We start from the raw sequence: 22,921 nt of genomic DNA on the forward strand, positions 1-22,921 counted from the left end.
TTTTTATAGCGAACTGCTTTAAAATTTCCTAATCACTTACATATATGTCCTCATTTGATGAGGCTTTCTTCTTGATTATTTTATAAAAACATTTTCCATATCATCTTCTTGTTTTCAAAACAAAATTACTTGCCTCCCTGGAGAAAAGACAGCCTCTTCAATAAGTGGTGCTGGGAAAACTGGACAGCTACATGTAAAAGAATGAAATTAGAACACTACATAACACCATACGCAAAAATAAATTCCAGATGGATTAAAGACTTAAACATAAGACCAGACACTATACAACTCTTAGAGGAAAACAGGAAAAACACTCTTTGACCTTAAACCACAGCAGGATCTTTTTTGACCCACCTCCTAGAGTAACGGAAATAAAAACAAAAATAAACAAATGGGAGTTAATTAAACTTAAAAGCTTTTGCACAGCAAAGGAAACCATAAACAAGACAAAAATACAACCCTCAGAATGGGAGAAAATATTTGCAAATGAAACAACAAACAAAGGTTTAATCTCCAAAATATACAAACAGCTCATAGAGCTCAATATCAAAAAAACAAACAATCCAGTTATGGGCGGAAAGCCTAAATAGTCATTTCACCAAGGAAGACATACAGATGGCCAAGAGGCACATGAAAAGTTGCTCAACATCACTAATTATTAGAGACATGCAAATCAAAACTACAATGAGGTATCACCTCACACCAGTCAGAATGGCCATCATCAAAAAATCTAGAAACAATAAATGCTGGAAAGGGTGTGGTGAAAGGGGAACCTTCCTGCACTGTTGGTGGGAATGTAAATTGATACAACCACTATGGAAAACAGCTATGGAGGTTCCTTAAAAAACTAAAAATAGAACTTTCATATGACCCAGCAATCCCACTACTGGGCATATACCCTGAGAAAACCATAATTCAAAAAGAGCCATGTACCACAATGTTCATTTCAGCACTATTTACAATAGCCAGGACATGGAAGCTACCTAAATGTCCATCAACAGATGAATGGATAAAGAAGTTGTGGCAATATATACAATGGAATATTACTCAGCCATAAGAAAAAATGAAATTGAGTTATTTGTAATGAGGTGGATGGACCTAGAGTCTGTCATACAGAGTGAAGTAAGTCAGAAAGAGAAAAACAAATACCATATGCTAATGCATATGTATGGAATCTAAAAAAAAAATGGTACTGATGAACCTAGTTGCAGGGCAGGAATAAAGAGGTAGACTTAGAGAATGGCCTTGAGGACGTGGAGTGGGAGGGAGAAGCTGGGGCAAAGTGAGAGTAGCATTGACATATATACACTACCAAATGTAAAATAGATAGCTAGTGGGAAGCAGCCGCATAGCACAGGGAGATCAGCTCGGTGCTTTGTGATGCCTTAGAGGGGTCGGATAAGGAGGATGGAAGGGAGGCTCAAGAGGGAGGGGATATGGGGACGTGTGTATGCATATGGCTGATTCTCTTTGTTGTGCAACAGAAACTAACACAGTGTTGTGAAGCAATTAGACTCCAATAAAGATTTATTAAAAAAATTACTATGACTAATAGGGGGTAAATATATAAGATAAAGAAAAATGCTCCAGCAGTTTTTTTCATTGCCACAAGTACACCCAGAGAATTAGAGAATTGGGAAGGCTCATTATGGTGGTCATCTGACTTCCTAAAACTTCTTTTTTTTCTTTTCCATTATGGTTTATCACAGGATATTCAGTATAATTCCCTGTACTATACAATAGGACCTTGTCATTCATCCATCCTATATATAATCATTGGCATCTGCTAATCCCAAACTCCCATCCCTCCTCCTCCTCCCCCTCCCCCTACCTTGGCAACCACAGGTCTGTTCTCTATGTCTGATAGTCTGTTTCTGTTTTGTAGATAAGTTCATTTGTGTCATATTTTAGATTTCATATATAAGTGATATCATATGGTATTTTTCTTTTTCTGACTTACTTTGCTTAATATGATAATCTCTGGGTCCATCCATGTAGCTGCAAATGGCATTATTTCATTCTTTTGTATGGCTGACTAATATTCCATTGTATATATGTACCACATCTTCTTTATCCATTCATCTATCAATGGACATTTAGGTTGTGTCCATGCCTTGGCTATTGTGAATAGTGCTACTATGGACATTGGGGTGCATGTATCTTTTCTAATTAGAATTTTGTCTGGATATATGTCCAGGAGTGGGATTGCTGGATCATATGGTAGTTCTATTTTTCATTTTTTAAGGAACCTCCATACTGTTCTCCATAGTGGCTGTGCCAATTTACATTCCTACCAACAGTGTAGGAGGGCCTATAACCCCTCTTTTTTTTTTTTTTTTTTTTTGCGGTACGCAGGCCTCTCACTGTTGTGGCCTCTCCCATTGCGGAGCACAGGCTCCGGACGCGCAGGCTCAGTGGCCATGGCTCACGGGCCCAGCCACTCCGTGGCATGTGGGATCTTCCCGGACTGGGGCACGATCCCGTGTCCCCTGCATCAGCAGGCGGACTCTCAACCACTGCGCCACCATGGAAGCCCTAAAACCCCTCTTTTAAAAAAAGAAGATGAAAAATCCTAGAAATAGGGAATGTAAATCACAGAAGGGCAAAAGGAATTCCCAGGACCAGAGCAGAGGGAGGGCCCAGGATAACACAGCCACAGGCCTGGGAGCCAAAATAAAAATTAAAAAAATTGTTGTATGAACAGATAACATGAGATCCAACCTCTTACAAATGTTTAAGTGTATAGATGGTTCACTATAATCATTGTGTGTACGGCAGACCTCCAGAACTTAGTCATCTTATGTAACTAAACTTTATACCCATTGAACAGCAACTCCCCATTCTCAAAACTCTTAAAGGATTCAGATTCACTGAGGATGCTTTAACGTTTTATAGAGGGAGGAAAGCAGTCTCAAGGAAAGAATTGTGAAGAAAAGATAAGAGATAACAGCTATCTGATTGTTGCGGTATTGATACAATGCTGAGAAAAAAATATATGTTGGGCATTCCAATAGGTCTCAGACTGAGCTTAGAGAGGTCAATTTGCCTTCTGGTCTTTCTGTTTTCACTGGGGTTTTTTGTACAATTCCTTCACTCTAGAACTCACTGCTGCTTTCAACTCTTGGAGTTATTTATTCAGCTAGAATTGCATAATCTCCTTGGTTTCTGTAGTGTAAGTTTTCGATCACCATTCAACTTGATATTTTTACTGCCCAGTCTGTCCAGGCTCTTTAATGTGCCTCTGCTCATACATTTATTTTTTGCTTTTCGTACTTAATCGTATGTTTTTATTTTACATAGGTGAAAGGAGGAAGGACAGCGCTTTACTAAAGTCTGTTCAATAAAATGTTTACTAGCTTAAAGAGTGAACTCAAAAAGATGAAAATCATATTTGAACCTATATTCCCTAGTTGGTATCTTGCCTTTGAACAGGAATTCTGAATCTCATATTCTTTTATTAAGTTCTCTGGCCCATCACGTCTCTTTTCTCTGTTTCTCATTGCAATAGAAGCAAGCCATTTTAAAAACAAACCCTGCTGTGTATGCATAATAAAAACCCTTTAGAAAAACCCCTTTTTAACAGATCATTAAATATTATTGTTTGTGAGGGAGTAAAAATTCAAGATTCCAGAACAAACACATTTTTATTCTTTTGTTTTAATTTTTCTATTAGGATACTTAAACAGAAAGTGCATGCTATTTCTAAAATAACCACCCCCCCCCAAATAAAATCCACATGCAAGGAAACTGAATACGTCTTAATAAACAGACAAATAAACAAACAAACAAATGAATAAAATCCTTCCCATATGGCCTAGAGATTTAGCTTGTGGATTAGAGGTGGACCTTCACCTAATTTGAAATTTTATATCTTGACATAAGTTATCAAGTCAGAGCTGGCAAGCACAGTAAAAATAAACATATCCTCCCTAGTTTTATTTCTAATTTCTAATATGATGATGTAGACTTTGCTTTCTTCAGTAGTTGCAGTATCTATAAGTGGGGGAGACTCCAGTTGAATTTTATGAGGATAAATGAGTGAAAGGGCAGGACAATATATCAGTTAGAGTTGAGAGACACAAGGCTACAATAACTGCAGCCCAATTATTCCAATCCTAGACAAGATTTTTGTCTTTTCGGATGAAAAATTTGCATACATTGTATTTTTGGAGCATACCAAACTTCTTATTTAGGGTTACTTTAAAGTTTTCAATATACTTTGTAATTCTATCTTGAGACCTGATATGATGATCCTACTTAAGGAATGCATCATTTTATGGAAGTAGGAATAAGAGGTTGAAGTACAGATTCAAAGGCTACTCATTAAGATGTATTCTGGTGGTGGTGCAGTTCTCTGAAGATCCCTGTGGCTCTGCTCCCAGGTAATTACTTCCCCTGCTAGCAGCTGGCAGGAAACACAGGGCAAATATGAGAGATGACACTGATCGGTATTGACTCAGTAAAACTGTTGTAAAAATAATTAGCAACAGTGCCTTTGGTTAAACACTGAATGCAATTACTGTATTACAATTATGGCAATGATTAGGAACTGTTTTCACAGAGAATATAAGTGAATAGTACAGGGATAATTGCTGGGGTAATTGAGAAATTTTCTTTCTAAGAAAGCTGAGTGGAACCTCTTCTTAAAGGCTGTGTTCACCTTTTATACTCAAAGAGTAAAACTCTGTAATGGACACAGGATTTCTTAGCCTATCACCATTTCCTGGGGCTTCTTTCAATACTGGTTTCTTGAATTCTACCTGAACTTCTTATGTCACCAAATAGGTCAAGTGTGATCATCTCAGCCTGGTCTATGTACCATTTATTGATCTTTGCTATCGTTTCCTTCATTTCTTTTTCATTTATTTCTGTTCTGATCCTTACGATTTCTTTCCTTCTGCTAAATTTGGGGTTTTTTTGTTCTTCTTTCTCTAATTGATTTAGGTTTAAAGTTAGGTTGTTTATTTGAGATTTCCATTATAAAGGTTTTTTTCTAAGTATATGCATGTTTTTGCTATTGTAAACAAAAATGATAGAAATTGATAGAATTAAACCAATAAAGACAAACATTAACCATTCTCATTTGCTCTTTGATCTACAAAATCAGAATCTTCTGTGTTCTCTGTGACCTTTAGCCTTTGCAGTGTTGCTTGCAAAGTATTTCACTGTTTATTAAAGGCACATGGAGCACCCAGTCATTCAAGCAAAGGAGCTGTGAGTCTTTAATCGTTGATTTCACTTTTTTTTTTGTACTTCTCTAATGCTGACATACAGTCATAGTTGTACTAAAATCAATTATAATGTAAATCATAATTTCTAACTAAGTAGTGATCTTTATATATAGTTCTTATTATTGAGTAATTGTAGCTCTAGTTTAGCTCCTTGTTATGGAAATTTTTACCCTAAAAGGAATGCATATATTTGAATTTTTCATTCAAATTGTACATAGTTTGTTTAAGTAAGTTTTATAAAGTGAACAAAGAGTGACCACCCCAGATCACTTTCACTGAACTACATAAAGTCAAAGCAGACTACTCATTTCTGTGAATCCTGTGTTCTCAGCACTTCATGAAGAGTTATTCAATATGCATCACACTGGGGGCATACTCTTTTAGTTATGCTGCCTATATTTAAAAAGTGCTATCTTCAAGCTTTTAATGAATAATCATTAATATATCTTGTAATTAAACATGGTTTTCCTAATGTAGTCCCAGTGCAAATTCTCCCTTTACATAACCATATTGATTGATCTACATAGAAGGCGCTACCAGTACATCTTTTTATCTTGTAATAGTTTCACAAGTACCACCTCACAATCTTTTCATCTGTAAGGCTTTAATGTCAGAAAGGAAGATTGATGTTATTGCTGTTATTGAAATATTAGGTTTAGACTAAAGTGCACTGTGAAGTGACATGAAAAGTTCAAGGCATCTCAACCCTGACAGAATCTACTCATTATTTAATTAGGCTCCAAAAGCTCTTAGCAAACACATCTGGCCTTTGTCAGAACCTTTCCTGATCAAGAGACACACATCATTGAAAGGTTCAGTCTTAAAGATGCCGTATTATACAAATTTAATTCTGATATTTTGGAATATATTATAGAATTTGGCAAGTCATGGGTCCTGAGATAATTCCCTTATCCTCTCTGTTTCTTTTCTGCTATAATTCTACATCTTCTTATCTCTTTCTTAATTATTTTCACTCTGTAAAGTTTAAAGTGGAATTCACATTTAAATATATAATTTTCATTTAAACATACTTGTTTCTTGATCTGTGCCTATCCAGTTAATGTAAAAGAGCCTTTTTTATAGGTCTAAATTTACAAAAATATGTGTTTCAGAAGATATAACAACATAAGCATTTGTTTCAAAATGGGAAAATCTTACATTTGTTACAGATTTCCTGGTTAAAGTGTTTTGGTCCCAGTAATAATCTCAAGGAACTGAGTTAGAAAGCACAATCTGTATTTTTACACATTTAGACTTTTTAATTTGTTTTTTTTTAAATAGACATGTTATAACATAATTGAGTATTACAAATGATCTACAGAAATTATCATAGTCAAGTAGAGTTAGACACTTTTATCCCAAAATTTTCACAGATGTGCATCTGAGTTTAATCTTTTCAGGGCTTGAAATTCATGACTAGTTGTAGATCTAGTTTAGGATTTCATGGCTTTAACAATGTTTTCAGGGTTTTTGAGGCAATGCATCTCAGAGCCTAACTCAGCATAAGCTCTGAAGTCAGACATCTGCCTCTGACTCCTGTTTCTGCCATTTCCAAATGTGACCCATCAGGTAATATAACCTCTCTATGCCTCGCTTTCCTCATGTGTAAAATAGTCATAATAGGTGCTTCCTTTATAAAGTTATTGTGAGTTGTAGGTACAATGCTAGCATATTGCACTTAGCATGGTGCCTGGTCCATAGTAAGCATTCAATAAATGTTCAGTATCAGTACAACCTTTGATTCACTTGGTAAAATATGAACTAAGTATAAAACTGCCCTGCTTGTATTATTATGTTTGCTTCAGCTCATCTCCTTTACTAGTGACACACAGAAAAACATAACACACGGTGATGTGTTGCTATGGGATGGTGCGATACAGTTACTTAACTCCAAAACGTCATGATTTTTTAATTTAAGCACATTTACATAATAAAGCAATATCAACTTTATGTGTGTGTATATCTTTGTGTTTACTTTGCACCCCAGTCTCCTTCTTGAAACAGACCTTTTCCCCCAGGACTAAGGAATGGATGAGGATAGGTCTGGAACAATAGCAGTGCCTTCCCCACCCTGGTCACAGGTTTTAACACAGGGATGGGGGGCCCATGGTCCCGTTAGTAGAATAAAAGTAAGTCCTTGACAGGCAATCATTTCAGTTGAAATGATTTGTTCATAAATACACACTGATTATATATTTATTTCTGCCTAACTCATTCTAAATTTCCCCAACTTTTCTGATCAGTAACATAAAATACTTGTTTATGCATTAAGCATTAAGCATCAGAGTTTTCCAATGACAAATACAACCATGTCACTCAACTTGCTTCAAGAAGAGAGATTTCAGTTATATTTCAAGGCTGTTTGCATCTAATAAAATATCTAAACAGGTTTATAAAAAGGATTTTTCTGGTGAGATTAATATTTTATTGTCTAAAATACTTGTCCAACAGGTGGAACTGGCTAGAGGGATCACTGAGTCAGACACCCCCAACACTGTTAAGGCTTCCTTTCCTCTCTCATTCTCTTCTACTCTAGTTGGGGGCTGGGCACTTAGTCATCTGAAGTCACATCCAAGAGCGTTTCACCAGACATGTAAAGGTCTTCTCTTTCTTTCCCCCCATCAACAGTTTAAAATATCCCAGGGATTTCCTGCTGTTGAACTACCCAGGTTGCTTGCCTCCTGCCTGTCATCTTCGCCTTAGAATATGGGGCTGGGCGGGTAAGGTATTATGGTTGTCCCAGTCTAGGTTATAAATATATTCCTTGGGCTTGGAGTCTATTACATAAGATGGTTAGGGGCGCCACATATATTTTCAGACACACATACACACATACACACACAGGCAATAAAGAATTTACTCCATATGTATAAGTATGATACAAAACAGAGATCAACCTATCATTTGCATAGGTGAAGAATTAAAGACAAAAATACACATGGTGTTTAGGATAATACTAATTATGTCTAATTTGGCTTGAATAGGTTGGTAATAGAAAATGAGTTTTGGAGTTTAAACTGGGACCATATCATGGGAAGTCTTGTTTATGTGGTAAGAAATTTGGATTTGTTTTGAAAGCCATTGTCATTTTCAGAGAACAGATACTATAAGAAGAGCTATGTTTCAGTGATATGTATCTAGATTCTCAGCGTGGATAACAGGAGGTAGATATTAGAGATGAAAAAATCTCTAGAATGTCATTTCAGTAGATTCAGTAAGAGGTTAAAAGGTCATTACAAAAGATTAATGAGGATCATAATTGTGAGGGTGACAACTGAAATGAGGGAAATGATTGAGATGCTATCAAAGTGCACTCAGTAGGGTTAGGTAACTGTTCATATGAGGAAGGGATCAATAGAGGGGTAGGAACAGGAATAATGAAGATGACTAAGATTCAAACCTATGAGATTCAGAAGATTGTGGTGCTTTTATAAAAAAGAAAAATAGAAAACGTTAGAGGAGGAACTGGTTTATAGGGGAAAGAATAGTGAGGTCATTCGTCATTTTTTGGCATATGGTGTTTGAAGTTTAGATGTCCAGAAAGCGGTAAAATCTGATGCTAGTATGTCAAAGAATGGTCAGGTGCTAGAGATGTGTATGGAATCAGTTATAGATGAGAGACAGTTTGTGATATGGAATCAGTTATAGATGAGAGACAGTTTGTGATATATGTATATATATAATGTGTGTATGTAGAGTGGGGAAGGTGAGTGTGAGTGTGTGTGTGTGTGTGTGTGTGTGTGTGTAGAAAGAGAAGAGTGTATTGTGGGAACAGATGTGACATCATTAGGGAACTATAAAATTCATTATGCAAATAATAGTTGATTTACATAATTGGGGAAAACTTAGACTAGACATGATAACTGTTTTCCAAAATCTTAAGGGCTATTATTTGGAAAAGATACAGGATGACATTTTGGCAGAGATTGCAAGAGATTGTGTTTTAGTCGAGAAACTAAGATCCTATAATTCAGATCCAATATCATCCATTATTAAGGATAATACCATGTTCACTTATATAAATGCCATAACTCAGCATTGACCAAGGACCAGACATTAGACTAAATAGACTTGTGTTAGTTTCCAATGGCTGTTGTAACAAATTACCATAAATTTGGTGGCTTAAAACAACAGAAATTTATTGTCTCATAGTTCCAGAAGGGTGAAGGGCAAAATCATTTTCACCAGGCTGAAATCAAGGTGACAGCAGTGCCACACTGCCTCCAGAGGTTCCAGGGGAAAATTGCCCCTTCCAGCTTCTGGTGGTTGCCAGCGTTCCTTGATTTGCAGCCAAATCACTCCAATCTCTGACTCTGTGACCACATTGCATCCTCCTCCTGTTATGTGTATGAAATCTCCCTCTAACTCCTTCTTACAAGGATACCTGTAATTAATTTAGAGTCCAACCGGAAAATCCAGAATAATTTCACCAACCCCAAATCCTTCATCACAACTGCTAAGACTTTGTCATATGAAGTGACATTTACAGGTTCCAAGGATTAGGACGGGATGTCTTTTCTGGGGCCACTTTTCAACCTACTGTTAGGCTCTTCCTCATACATAGCCTTCCTTAAAGCAGTTCTAGGAGGGAGGTACCATAGTTTTAATCCTTCTTAAGCAAAATTGGAAAATGAATCTCAAAGAAACATTTCGGCACATAGCTAGTAGGTGTCAGAACTTTACTTCAAACACTGTCTTGCTGTTTTCAAAGGCTGAGCAGTTTTTCGTTGTCACACAACATGAAATTAAACCCTGCTGTAAACATTTATGTTTCCTTTTTCCATTCACTGTATAGCTGCTTCTATAACAGGTACACTTTTATACATCTCAAAGGGAAAAGAGGTGGCACTCACATTAAACAGTATGGCAGCTGTAAGAAGTGTCATCTCGCTGGCCATTGTTGGAAGTACTTGAAAATGTTTATTGGTAGGAAGGCACTCAGATTCTGAAGAGATCTGACAAGCAAATCCCCTTAGCTATGACTTTCTGCCGGCAATCACTGCTGCTCCTGGGACCCAAGAGTATTAGCCTGGTTTTGTTTGTTTGTTTCCTTTTGTTTTGTTTTGTTTTTGCCTCCTCACAAACTCTGCTTCCTCTGTTGTCATCAGGTTTTTTCTTTTAGTAGTTTGTAACAGGCAAGGATAATTTACAACCAGCATGGTTTTTTGTTCATTTCAATTACTTATACACAGCACACCCTAGGTACACCCCAACCTATAGTTACAGGGCTCCTTTTTATCCTCCCACAGCCATCAGATGTTCTGTGGATACAACCTCTCAATCCTTGCCAAGCACCATGTAGGTATTAAGATCCACAAGTTACAGATATGGAACAAGCATGAGTGGGCTTGTGTTCACAAATTTGAAAGCCAGGTAAATTATCCCTCTTATACAGTATGTGCCTGTGATAAAGGAGGTCATTAGAAGATGGCTACTTCAGCACATGGGGAAAATGTCAGACATCCATCAATAATAAGGTGTGGTTAATTCAAATGTGGGAACCTGGGAATGAGCAGATCTTAATTTCAAGATTCAAAAGAAGCCAGGGCATCTTTCTGGAGTTCTTGTTTATTATTTTTATTTTTTAATACAAAGTGGGTACATGTGCCACAGAATCTTAGCTCCCGTGAGTGAATATGAAGACCAGTTTTAAATGTAGACTTCTTGCAAGGTGTTGGTAAACATTTTGCATGTGACAGGGATTCTGAATGGACAAGTGAACACTTAATATCTTTTCTCCTAGGCATATTTATGTGCAAGCATCAGGTACAATCATATAAGTGATGTAGAATTCTCTGCACAACAAAGAAAAATGTCTTTCATTATTATATGTGGTTCCCCAAAACTTTTCACTTCTCTTTTGTAACCTGAAGGAGATAACATAGGGACTTTCTCGAAAGAATATTTTCACTTACTAGAGAGACTGTGAGGTCCTTCTTATAGATCACTGCTGAAGGTTCATATCTTCACCCTTATTTTTTGTTTGTTTTTGTTATACCCTATGAGCTTAGTTATACTTGAGTTTATTTCTTTTAGTTAAAACAAAACAAAACAAAACTTCTTTGGGGATAAAAAATTCCCTATGTGCTTAGACATTCTTTTGTAGATTATACTAATTTCACTTTATTCAGTTCAATAGTTACTGAATAATTATGAGCCTTGTCATGAGGGTGAAGCTCCAGGAAATACAAAGATAAAATAAAATCTCTGTTCCATAATGACTAACAGATTGTATGAGTGTTTGTGTGTTTGTCTTGTGGGGCAGAACTCAGGGATGCAAGTTAAAATTAGTATAAAAATAACTATTATTTGAGACAAGATAAGCTCAATACATGGTAGACTCAAACAAAGTGCAGTGGGTCATTAGAGAGCAAAAAATAACAAGAACTCACATCCAAACGTGAGAATGGAAGGTTTGATGCTGAAAGCACCATTTGGAGCAGGCTTTGAAAGTGTTACTTTCCTTTGGAGCAAGGAAGGTATACAATCCAGAAGGAGGGAAATAAGCATGGATAAAGCAAGGCATTTACCAGGAACAATAAGTGTATTTTGGCTGATATATTGGGAACATTACAAGATAGGCTGCAATAATCATTTGGGTCACACTGAGGACAGTTTTCAGTGCCAAAATGTGGCACAGAGTTTTCATTCTATGTGCAAAGGAACTATTTAGAAGGTTTCTGTACATGGAATTAGACTTTAGGAATATTTATTTAGCAATGATGTAGGGAATAGTTTGAAATCACACTAAAATGGAGTCAGAGAACTGGTTAAGAGACAGTAGGAAATAATGAGAAACCAGTTATAAGTGGTGAAAATGGGAATAGAAATGAAGGGGTAGATTCAAGTGCCAGTGTAAGAGTAGAATTAAAAACACTTGGGAAATAATTGGAAATAAAAGATGAATCCATTGGGTAGTCAAAGGTGACTTGGGTATAATCTATAGAAATAACTAACAGGAAGATACAGATTTATAGAATGGGAGGAAGGCAATAAGATTACTTTTAAAACTTCCTCCAAAATCCGTTCCATTAAATGTATATTTTCTCGTATATTTTTTCCTAGTGCTACATTACTTTTTCTTATTCACTTATTAGTATCTTTGATTCAATGATAAAACAAATCAGCCTCTTGAACTGAGTGATACAAGGAAACTTAAGACACAGTCTCTGACCTCATGGAAATTACAGTTGACCCTTGAACAACATGGGTTCCAACTGTGTGGGTCCACTTATATGCAAATTTTTTCAATAGTAAATACTACAGTACTACACGATCCACGGTTGGTTGAATCTGAGGATACAGAACCATAAATACGGAGGAGCCGCAGGTATGGAGGGCTGAGTGTAACTTATACTCAGATTGTTCACTGCACAGAGGGTGTCCCTAACCTCCATGTTGTTCAAGGGTCAACTGTATAACCCTTTTGAGGAAGATAGGACACTGGATATGTGACTTTGGAACGGACATTTGTGTGTGGATTATGGGAGCATCATTACTACTCAGTGGTCATTTAGGTGAATATTTAGTAACATAAAAGGTAGTGAATGCTAAGTACTGAACAAATGATATAGTCAGTAGTAGATACTATAGATATTCAGTCAGTAGTAGATACTATAGAAATTCAGAGGAGTGAAGATCATTTTCATTTTATTAATTTGGTTAAGCAATTACTCTGATGAAGGCTTCATGATAGGCTACAAAGGCACAGCTTCTGTCTTCAAGGCATTTACAATTTAAGGACAGGGAGATACACTGTAAATAAAAAGATAGAGTAAAAAGTTAACAGGTACAAGAAGAATCAGAAGAGTGGGTTAGTGGCCAATCATGTCAGTGTGGAAGAAAGAATACCACAAAATGTTTCTCTTTTCAAATTACCCTTCTTTACTTTTCTTTCCTATTCACTTTCATTCATAGAAGTGGTCAAGTAATGATAGTAGAGATTATAAAAAACATAAAGAAATGAGTTTAATTTTTCTCATATAAAAATTAGTTTTTAAGTGGTGGGGTGGTGGTGGTGGTGGGATGAACTGGGAGATTGGGATTGACATATATACACTAATATGTATAAAATAGATAACTAACAAAAAAACTTTATAAAAATAAAAAATTTTTAAAAATAAATAAATAAAAATTAGTTTTTATTCATTCAAATAGCCTTTTTACTCTAAGATGAATGCATCTCCCATATGATCTTTAAGTTTCAATTTAGTTTTCAATACTTCAGCTAAGGGGGGAATCACAGATACAGAGGAGGGCTGACTATAGTTTATATGCAAATTTTAACTGATGAATTAAAAATGATCCCCTTTCCTTAGCTCATTCCAATCACCATTTACTCCTGCTCTCTCCTCCTGTCCCATTCACACTTTAGATATAGCTGCATTACTGTGCTTGTCACACTAAGCCTGGACTACTTGATTCCAGGGACTCGTGTGTGTGTGTGGGTGTGTGTGTGTGGTGTGGTGTGGTGTGTCTGTGTGTGTGTGTCCTTCCTCTTTAAACTAACACTGTGAGGCCTGGTACATAGTAGCTGCTCAACAAATGTTTATCAAATTGAAATGGACTTTTTCCCTTTTTGACTAAACTGCTTAATACTTAGAGGCATGTGGTGCTAATATTTAAGACAGATTGGTTCATTCTGTTCAAGTACCACATAACCATTCACACACCATTGACTTTAGTACTATTAAAGGGTAATTTCCCTTCTGGGAATTGTGCCTGTGGAAGACACATTTTACATATTCAGTCCTTTTTATCATCACTAGGCAGGTAAAGAGATTAAAATAAAAGGTTTTTTCAAGTGTGCAGTTATCCACGTAGACCTTACTTGGAAATCCCTGTGTATTCTGAGAAAAAAATAAGGAAGTACTAGTACTGAATGTGTCTACACCCAGCACTACCCAGTAGTCACGTGCCTTTTTTAAAGATAAAAATATTAATGATTAATTTCTGTACGACACTATTCACCCAAATGACCTAGAAAAGCTATCATTTCCTCCTTTTTCTGTCAGTGTAATAAAACCCAATGTAATTAATTGAAAACCCCATTTTGCCCAGTTTTACAAGTTTTGGCCCATTGTGATGCCTTCAATGTAGTATATTTTGTTTAATGTAATGTTTTTACTATTACTTTTAATTCACACATTTTAATAACTCAAAAGAGAGCATTTGTGTTTTATTTTCTCAAATAAGTTCCTTTTTGGACATGAGAATTCAATACTTAATAGCCTCTCAAATCACTTATAGAGAACTTTACAGCAAAATTGCTTTGACATCTATTATCTCCTTTCTTATTATGGCTATATGACTAGGAATTACTATTCTTGTTTTTGTTTTTGTTTTTGCGGTACACGGGCCTCTCACTGTTGTGGCCTCTCCCGTTGCGGAGCACAGGCCCCGGACGCGCAGGCCCAGCGGCCATGGCCCACGGGCCCAGCCGCTCCGCGGCACGTGGGATCCTCCCGGACCGGGGCATGAACCCGTGTCTCCTGCATCAGCAGGTGGACTATCAACCACTGTGCCACCAGGGAAGCCCCGGAATTACTATTCTTATTTCATTTTTAATAGACTAAAAAAAAACTCAGGCTTAGAGAAGTAAGTGACTTGCCTGAAATTCATATGTTCATGGGTTCTTTGTGTGGACCAAAATTAGAATGGAAATATTTGGATTCCTCATTCAGTACTGTCAATATTCAGATAAACGGCTATGCCATACTATAGTCAAATAGCACTGGATGTTTATTCTGTATAATAATAATAATAATGAACACTGTGAGCATTTACACTTGCCGGGCACATCCTGAGTACCTCACATGTGCTAGCTCACTGAATCCTTGCTGCAACTCAGTGAAGTTTAAACATGAGAAAACAGAGGCCCAAAGAAAGTAAGTAACATGGCCAAAAAAGCACACCTAGTAAGTCCTTGAACTAGGATGTGAGCTCAGCCAATCTGCACTGTGTTGCCTTAAGCATCATTCTCATTGCTGGTGTTTCAGTGACAAGGGTAGATTTAATGAAACAAATGTAAGTTGATAATGTCTTATAGAACTACCCTTCCTATCAATGAACGTGGAAGAAAGTTATCCTTGAACCCTGTAATTCTGTGAAGTACTTAAGTTGAAATTGAATTTGTTTCTCCATTCTAAGAGGTAATTTCTATTAATGGGGACTCTTTCATGTTTTATATTTAATATTTGATTAGAATTTTACTACATGGAAAAGTCTTTCCTATTCATTATATAATTTAGAATTATAGAACTTTATAACATAAATGAATCTAGGGGCCAAGCCAAAAATTTTAACCAGCAAGGTCAAATATTAGAGAGGTGATATGACCAGCACAAAGTACTTGCCTAGAGAGGCTGAGACAAGCTCAGACTCAGATCTTCCAAGGCTTTTCCCACAGTGAAGAAAGATGTGAGCATAATAAAGGAACAGAATGTATGTTACATGTGTGTGCATGTGTGTCCTGACTGTTCTTTTAAAAATTAGTTGTGGAGCAGCATGACCTAGGTAGCTGGCTTGCAGGTCTCCTAGGTAAGGCTATAAATCCCCCTGAAAGACAATCAACTCCTGGATGAAAATCCTAGTCTATTTAGTGGCACATAGCCAAATGAAAAGTGGAAGATTTAATTTTCCAAATACTTTTTGGAAAGTTTCTAGCTGCACAAATATATTGGACTTTTAAATAACTAATTCCTTTTTAAAATTAAATCTTAAATAGGTGTGAGATTTGCTTGTTCACTGATTTGTTGCCTATTCTAATAATTATTCATTAGTCTCTTTATGTGATGGAAGAAAGCCCAGCTGATTAAGCCACCAAATCATACTTCATTTCCTTTTCTTATGCTGTCTGATTGGTGCTGCAACTCAGAGGGCAAAATGCTTTTAGGAAGATCACTTAGATATATATTTGATTATATTATTATCGGAAGAAACACAGAGAAGTTTCTGGCAATCATGCTGTTCCCATATATAGAGGACTTAGTGCTATTTAAATTATTATTCATGTTGTGCTAAGGCATTTCAAGGGGCTTTGGATCATTGAATGGAATGACGTAAAGTTTTAAACTATCCCTGGAAGCCTACAATTAGCAGGCATCCACAGAAAACTAAGCAACCAGAGTAAATGATTATTTCCTCTTAATTCATTTATTTTTCTTACATTTCATGTCATAAAAAACACATAAATCATTTTATTGTTATATCTTTGTCCCAATTTCAATCCACTGTTATCAGTAATGATTTAAAGTATGCTTAATCAAATAGCATTTATAATATATATTATGCCTCATCAAAAATTCTGACATAAATCAAAAGGGGACTATTACCCTTAATGATTTATACAAAGAACTATCATAGTATTCTATACATTCAAAAGTGGGTTCTTGGGCTTCCCTGGTGGCGCAGTGGTTGAGAGTCCGCCTGCCGATGCGGGGGACACGGGTTTGTGCCCCGGTCCGGGAAGATTCCACATGCCGCGGAGTGGCTGGGCCCGTGAGCCATGGCCGCTGAGCCTGCGCGTCTGGAGCCTGTGCTCCGCAATGGGAGAGGCCACAACAGTGAGAGGCCCGCGTACCGGAAAAAAAAAAAAAAAGTGGGTTCTTCAAAAAATTAAAAATAGAACTAACATATGATCCAGCAATTCCACTCCTAGATATTTACCCAAAGAAAATGAAAATACTAACTAGAAAAGATGCATGCACCTCTATGTTCATTGCAGCATTATTTGCAATAGCCAAGATGGGGAAGGAATCTAAGTGCCAATCAATACATGAATGGCTAAAGAAGATGTGGTATATATAAGGGAAATAGGTGAGGGAGATTAAGAGGTACAAACTTCCAGTTGCAAAATAAATGACTCACAGGTATGAAATGTACAATGTGGGGAATATAGTCAATAACTATGTAATATCTTTGTATGGTGACATAAATAGACTTATTGTGGTGACTACTTTGGAATGTATAGAAATATTAAATCACTATGTTGTGTAACAGGAACTAACATAGCTCTGTAGACCAATTACACTTCAAAAACAAACCAAAAATTGTGGACAAAATTAAGTTATGCATTTTCTCTTAAGTAAACATCTGAACCTATTTGGTCTCTTGATTGGGAGTCCATCTTGCCAAAGATAACTTAAGAAGTAGGAGGGATGAGAAATAAAAGTGTAAATTTATTAATTCTTGTTAATATCTGTACCTATTCCAAGTTCTTTTTTGGAAAAAAAAAAAGGTGCTTTTAAGACCATAGAAAATTCGGGTTCCCACCTCCATTTTTTTTCATAGAGTTTAAAGTCTATAGTGGAAGATATTCTACAGTGCAGCATGCTTTTAAACACTTTATGTTATAAAATACCATAAAATAGTCTGTGAACTTCACTGGAGCACCCATTATGTGCTTCCTTTAGATCCCAGCACAGTGCCTGGAACGTAGTGGTGCTCAATAAAATTCTGTTGGCTAAGCTCATCAATGCCTTCTTCAAAGAAGTCTTCCTTGAGATTCCATCTTATACTAGAAACAAGAGCAATCCATTTCCATCATACATATGTTGCATCCTACTGTATTGTGGAGTCTGCATTTGCTTGTGTGTATTTTGGGGAGGGGATGGGGAAGAGTCTTATTTCCATGAATAAATTATAATGCCATTAGGCATAATAACTGTATATATGTAATTTATTTAGTTAACACATGGACTTTATATAGCTCTGTATATAAACAGCTAGCCTAGCTCATTAAACAGTTTTTCCCCAGTGAATAAAAACAGAATGAACCATTTGCTTTGGAGGTACCTAGTATCCTCTTTCTGTACTGTCTTCCTCTCTGATGTTATTACTTTTCTGCCTGGGTATCTTTATCTAATGCTCTATTCCCCTGCCTATTAACAGGAAAAAATTCTCATCAATCATTTATCCTTAAACATAAATTGGTTTTCCCAGGTATTTGCAATTTAATCCTTTAGTCATTATTGGGAATGAAAATCTTAGATTCCTCTATGGAGATTTCTGGTTAAAGAAATGCAGAAGATTGACAGAAAGGGTAAAAACCATTTATTTATATCCTACATTTTACTAGGCTGGTGGGCATCATGCCAGCTTGGGATCACATTCTGCCATTAAGATAATTAGATAAGCAGATGCTATACCTCCTTCACCACTCTGACCTCCATATAAATACATACACACAAACCCTTCAGCAAACTTAAAATCTCCAGAGATGGGACTGAACATATGTACATTTTTTTTTAATTACAATGATATACTCTCAATGTTGAGAATTACTGTACTAGGCTCTTTTGTATGGTATTTTATTTAATCTCAAAATAACCCTATGAGGGAAGTACTACTACTACCATTTTATAGATAAGGAAATTGAGACTTAGGGAAGCTAAGTATCTTGCTCAAGGCCACAAGACTATTTGCCAGAGAGCTGGAATTTGATTCCAGTTCAGTAGGACTTCAAACTCACTCCCTTTTCAATATTATTGCCACTAAAACCTGATGCCACTAAAAAAAACCTGATCCTACAAATAACACCCTTCTAGTCAATGGATGGTTAATGACCGGTATGGGTCTATCAGTCAAGGTCCCAGAAGAAAGAGAAGGCATATCCAGTTGAGTAATTTGAGCACAGTTGAATATTGTCAGTTTGTAACAGTGTAGGCAATACCTTCATGCCAGTTACAGTGGAAATGGTTGATACCTGTAGGCCTGAAGATGTGAGCCTAGTTTAATGGAATCCAGAAAGAGGGGTGGCAGAGGGAGGGGGGGAAGGTGAGAGAAGTGGAGAGAGCTGCCAGACAGGGCTGTGCCTTTTGGTCCAAAGATGAAACCAGATCACAGAAATCCTGGGGGTGAGGTCAGGTAGTACATGATCTTGCCAGTCTTTATCACTGGCTGAATCCAACTGAAAACCACAAGGCAGGGGAGCCTAAGGACATGGTTTGTGCCCATATCAGCCACTAAAGACAGTGGAGGGTACAGAATGGATGTGGGTAAGTCAGCAAGGAGTATTAGGAAGTGTATCTTCTCCACCCCCATCCCTCAGATTCACCCCCTTTCTCTCTTACCATAAATGAAAATGGCAGAGACTTAAAGGAAACAACTGTTTGTGTCTGTTTTCTTTAATCCATGGTTGCAAATGCTTCTGAAATGTATTAGTGCACTTTCTTACTAAGCTTTCATAAGCATCTGCATTTGTTCTGCTTTTACTGTATTGTGGACAAAGGAAGTATGAAATATTGGTTAACACCGTCTCTCAAATAAGTACACATTCTTTAAAGCTTTTCGGATTTTTTGTATGTTTTTGGTTAGGTTAATTCAGATATAGTTTACATTCAGAAAAACCCATCCATTTTAGCTCTGCAATTCTGTGTCTTCACAAATGTATACAGTCCTGTATTTAACTCTACAGTCAAGATATAGAATATTTTCATCACTCCAAAAGTTTCTAAAGCTTTTAAAAATCTTTAATCCCACTCAACTAAATGTCTGGTATCAATGTTTTTTTCTTCTGATTTTAAATAGGAAAATTGGTGATAACATCCAACAGTGGGTAGTACTTAGTAAGTGCTATTATGAAAAGTATTTTTGTTGGTTTGTTTCCCCACCTTCTGACTTATATAAACTATTCATATTGGTTATTAACTCAATTCATGTATGTTAGACTGAGGAAAGGCTCATAATCTTGACTGCATGTTGAAATCACCTGAATTTATTAAATGACCTGATGGTCAGGTAGCATTTCATTAAAGCAGGATGTCTGGGGTTAAGACCAAGGCATCAATAATCTAAGCTTTCCAAGTAATTCCATATGTGGCTAAAGTTGAAACCTCTGAATTAGATCAGTTGTTCTCGATTCTGGCTGCACAGCAGAATCCCCTAGGCAATTGCTTAAAATATTGATGCTTTTCCCTTCAATTCTGATTTTTATAACTTGTTCATAAAAGTTGACTACAAGAAAAAAATAAGATTTGGGCAACTTATATTTCTGAATGGTTGGGCTCCAGTTAAATCAAGGTTTTATTATAGTTCTGGGTATGTGGTGGTATTCAATAAATGTTAGATGGAGGTCCTAATCCCACAGCACAGTCAAAGAGAATAATATATGCTCCCTCTTGGAAATAAACTGTTTGTGTATTTGAAATAATTGTCTTGGCAAACTATCACTTTCTGAAAATTGTCCTCCTAAGTAATTTACCTCAAATGGTAAGCCTTTTAATTTAAGAGAATACTATATTTCAACCCTAGTTTTCAGCATAATATTAGGCACATATATATTTTACATCACTTTCATAATTCTCTCCAAGGAAATAGACAGGAAGCAAGATTAAGAGATGGAGGATAAGATTTAAACCAGCCTCTCTCCTAGAAGCACAAATGATGCTATTGCACTTCTGGGCCTGGAGAATGCTGCTACTTTGTAAAACAGAGCAATGGTACTTTCTGCTTTTTTTTTTTTTTTTTTTTTTTTAGCGGTACGTGGGCCTCTCACTGTTGTGGCCTCTCCCGTTGCGGAGCACAGGCTCCGGACGCGCAGTCTCAGCAGCCATGGCTCACGGGCCCAGCCGCTCCGCGGCATGTGCGATCTTCCCGGACCGGGGCACGAACCCGTGTCCCCCGCATCGGCAGGCGGACTCTAAACCACTGCGCCACCAGGGAAGCCCACTTTCTGCTTTTATAATGGTGAAATATATATGCAAAGGACAACTAATGCCATTCGCTAAAACAGAACTGAACTGTCTAGTGAAATAGTTATGGGACTAGCAAAATATTTATATATGATATCTTTTTCAGATTTCAGGAACTAGTAACTGAAATAACAAAAATCTCTTTTGGCATAAAGTTACTGAAAATCTTTTATGGCATAAATGCTCATCAAGCAAACCTCCCGAATTTTATTGTTATAAATAATTAATCACCATGTTGCATGTTTCAATATACATTAACAACACCAGGTGTTGTATTTAATCCTTCAAATATAAACTAGTGCAACAAACGGCATTTTTCTTAAATGTTCTTGGTTTAATATAAAAAATATAAAGCTTGCTTAATTTGACCTTCCCACTTCTTACTCAGTTTTCCTACTCCTTTTTTCCTTTTTAGGACCATCTCAGAAAATAGTGTCACCTAAACAAGAGCATGAAGATAGGAAACATGACAAAGTCACAGATAAAGGAAGTGAGAGTGGGACTTCCTGTAATGAGCTCTCCACTTCCAGTTGTGACAGCCACTCAGAGGCAAGCACTCCCCAGGACAACCCACCCAGTGCCCAGCAGGCGACAGCTCACCAACCTAACACCTTAACGTTGGATCGTCCTTCCAAAAAAGCACCTGTGCAATGGATGCCCCCACCAGACAAACGCAGAAACAGTGAACTCTTTCAGACACTCATCAGCAAATCCCGGGAAACCAATCTTTCCAAAAAGAAAGTCTGTGAGAAGCTAAGTGTGGAAGAAGAAATGAAAAAGTGTATTCAGGATTTTAAAAAAATCCACATTCCAGATTATTTTCCAGAGCGCAAACGCCAGTGGCAGTCTGAACTGTTACAGAAGTACGGGTTATAGTAATTATCACATTCCTGCAGTATTTCAATGACGTCCAGTGTTTACTACGGTGTCACCACCTGACTGTGTACTAACAATGGTCAGTGTGATTCTTGCTGCTCTTCCTTTTTGTGAACAGTGGATGTGGGACAGTATTTTCTTTCATTCTTTTTATTGTTGTTGTTGTTTCTAGAAATATGATTTTTAAAAAAGAAAACTCATAAATGTTGAATCAAATGGTGTTCCTGATTCAAACCGTTTTGCAAGAATGAAAGCAAAATGTGCATGACCAAGAAGCTTAGAATCTTGATTTTTGAACTGTGGTCATGTTTGTCATTTTGTAAGTCACCAAAAACAAAATCATCATATCACTCCAAGTAAAGTGACAATATGGATGAAGCCACATCAAGTAAAATGTTAGATCATGGTTTGGGGACCCAAATCCAAAACTGTTTAAATGTTAATGCAATAAAACAAATATTATGTTTGCATGAGCACAATGTTACAAATAATTCACAAGACGTAGGGAAGATTTGTTTGCTGCTTGGAAAGAAAAAAATTATGAAAAAATAGCAAAAAAAAAAGAAAGGTTCAGGCAAAGCCTATAAATGTAAGCTGTCTAGGAGATTGAATCTTATTTGTTCTGGATCTGTGATATTTTTGTGTATGTGTATGGTGTTCTGTATGTATGTTAAGATGATGTAAATATGCCTTATAATCTTGTGTTATGACACTGACATTCATCTATTAATGCTAGTCATGGTTATTTCTGTGAAATGAGTCCTTACATCAGGCTGTGAAAATTGGTATAATGATGCTCTGAAAGATCTGACTATAATGTTAATCAAAATAATTGAGGGAAATGGTAAAGAGCTTTATGTATTTGTTTAAAAAAAGGAAAATATATTAGAATTCCTTGATCTCTATTGACTCTTCTTTTAAAATATTCAGTTGTTACATTGTCTTCAATTTTCCTTTAAAATCCCAAACTGGTGAATGATATGTTCAACCTTAATGTTGACAAGCTAGAGACTTGCTTCCAGGACATGGAAGCAAACTAAATGTCCATCGACAGATGAATGGATAAAGAAGATGTGATACATATATACAATGGACTATTAGCCATCCAAAGAAATGAAATTG

General features: G+C 36.6%; 1 protein-coding gene across 1 annotated transcript in view; it reads left to right on the plus strand.

Moving 5' to 3' along the window:
- Window positions 1–22,690, plus strand: part of KCTD8 (potassium channel tetramerization domain containing 8) — a 253,625-nt gene extending 230,935 nt beyond the window's left edge. Inside the window, exon 2 of the mRNA XM_065878081.1 lies at window positions 21,339–22,690. Within this exon, the coding sequence (XP_065734153.1) occupies window positions 21,339–21,799 (461 nt within the window). The 3' untranslated portion in view covers window positions 21,800–22,690. The remainder of the gene's footprint in view (window positions 1–21,338) is intronic.
- The last annotated feature ends 231 nt before the right edge of the window (window positions 22,691–22,921 follow it).

This window comes from Phocoena phocoena, chromosome 5 (genome assembly GCF_963924675.1).
Source record: "Phocoena phocoena chromosome 5, mPhoPho1.1, whole genome shotgun sequence".
Taxonomy (NCBI): Eukaryota; Metazoa; Chordata; class Mammalia; order Artiodactyla; family Phocoenidae; genus Phocoena; species Phocoena phocoena.